Consider the following 2,160-nt stretch of genomic DNA (forward strand, 5'->3'; position numbering starts at 1 on the left):
GAGCAAAACAGTCTCTCTAAAATTGGCCTCAAAAATAAGCTGGAGGGCTGGGCGCAGTGGCTCATGCCTGTAATCCCAGCACTTTGGGAGGCCGATGTGGGAGGATCACTTAGGCCCAAGAGTTCAAGACTAGCCTGGGCAATGTAGTGAGATCCAAGTCCCCATTTCTACACACACACACACACACACACACGATGAAATGTTTAACAGTACATTCTTTTGGCAGACTTCAGTTTTCTCAGGCAAGCACTCTAAGTCGGGGTCGGGTCATCCTGGAAATGCAGCCTTGAATTATTAGAAACAATCTTAGTATTTATTTAAGTCTACACAGGACAAGGTTAAGGCCTTGTCAAGAAGAGGGCTCAGAGAGTTTAGTCAAGAAGAGAACTATTTGTCAGTATGCATAGTTTTTGAATGTCAGTAATACCTCAAAAAGCTGTTTTGCAAAAAATCATATATTGGGATAATATAAGAAAATGAAATAGTTACTACTAAACATTTTAAAACAGCATAAAAAGATGTGTTTAATAAAAGAGATATGACTAAATAAATCAGAATATCAACTTAATAAATAATAATACAACCATTTAGAATAATAAAAGTGAGCACAGTGGCTCATGTCTGTTAATTCCAGCACTCTGAGAGGCCAAGACAGAGGGACCACTTGAGCCCAGGAGTTTGAGACCAGCCGGGGTAATATAGTGAGGTCTACAAAATATAAAAAATATTGGCCAGGTGTGGTGGCATGCACTTATAGTCTCATCCGCTTGGGGTTTGAGGTGGGAAGACTGCTTGAGCCCGGGAGATTGAGGCTGCATTCAGCTGTAATCATACCACTGCACTCCAGCCTGGATGACAGAGTGAGACCCTGTTTCAAAATAAGTAAATACATAAGGAAAAAAAAAAAATAAAAGTAGCAACACCAAAATAGAACAAAGATGTATGAACACTCTAACACAATTTTTTAAAAATATGCAAACATATAAAGACTAGAAGAACAAACAGAAAACAGTTATATCATTATGAGAATGTGGACCGAATTTTAAAACACCCTCTAGGATGTTACAATGTTGACTTAACACACTTTAAACAGACTTACAGAAGAAAGAGTTTGTGAAAAGGTCTGAAATACAAATGCTTTTGTGTTTGGAGCAGACGTGATCATGAACTCACTTGTTTTAACTGACTCCGCCTTTTGGACAAAAGCATAATATTTTCATTAAGTAAATCCCATTCTTTAGCCTCATAGCACATCTTCACTACTGCAACTAAGATACGGGATGTAGATACCATGTCGGAAGCCTGTAAGGTTAAAAATACATTGAAAGTTAATGGAACAAAGTTCAATGAAATTAACGGTAACTGAGCTTTTTCCTGTAAACTACTCACAGTACGAGTCTGCTTTTCCAGAGAGAGAAGGGTTTCAATGACTTCTTGAAGTCTTCCTTCCTAAAACAAAAGATGAAAATGAACAATAAAAAAACACAAAAAATCCAAATAACTAGTCTAAAATGAAATGGTTTTGACACAGAAAAGGAAAAATCAATGGCCTCTTCTAGAGGGAAATGATCACCCCGTAACTATTTTTGCTTCTCTCCTTTTCATGATAGTGCTTTCTTCTCTAGTGGGTGATGGCAGGCAGTGGTCCCCTACTTGAAGCCCACAAGCTATTTTTAATATTTTTAAACGCCTAAGAGAAAGTGAACATATAACAATCACATAACATCTGAGAGAACACCAAGTCTTTGTTCTGGATTCTAATTTATCAACTCAGTGTGGTAACACCTGTTTATCTTGTTCTTTTTTTAAGACAGAGTCTCACTCTTTCACCCAGGCTGGAATGCAGTGGCACCATCTTGGCTCACTACAACCTCCACCTCCCGGGTTCTAGAGATTCTCGTGCCTCAGCCTCCGCAGCAGGTGGGACTACAGGAGTGCGCCACCACACCTGGATAATTTTTGTATTTTCTGTAGAGATGGGGTTTCACCATGTTGGCCAGGCTGGTCTTGAACTCCTAACCTAAAGTGATCATCCCACCTCGGCCTCCCAAAGTTCTGGGATTACAGGCCTAAGTCACTGCATCTGGTGGATACTGTTCTGATCAGAGACTCTAAGTGGTAGTCACGTGTCTTTAAAGAATAAAAACAGACACCAGATGC

General features: G+C 39.5%; 1 protein-coding gene across 3 annotated transcripts in view; it reads right to left on the bottom strand.

Annotated features, from left to right (window-relative positions):
• PSMD12 (proteasome (prosome, macropain) 26S subunit, non-ATPase, 12) overlaps positions 1–2,160 on the bottom strand; it is a 26,763-nt gene that overhangs the window by 16,080 nt on the left and 8,523 nt on the right. For 2 of the 3 annotated variants that reach the window (XM_011950862.1, XM_011952256.1), the window contains 2 exons: positions 1,390–1,449; positions 1,174–1,302 (listed from right to left, as the gene is read on the bottom strand). In XM_011950862.1, coding sequence (XP_011806252.1) covers positions 1,174–1,302; positions 1,390–1,449 — 189 coding nt within the window. The remainder of the gene's footprint in view (positions 1–1,173; positions 1,303–1,389; positions 1,450–2,160) is intronic. The other variant, XM_011951573.1, reaches the window with a different exon arrangement.

This window comes from Colobus angolensis, unplaced genomic scaffold (assembly GCF_000951035.1).
Source record: "Colobus angolensis palliatus isolate OR3802 unplaced genomic scaffold, Cang.pa_1.0 Scaffold1, whole genome shotgun sequence".
Lineage (NCBI taxonomy): Eukaryota > Metazoa > Chordata > Mammalia > Primates > Cercopithecidae > Colobus > Colobus angolensis.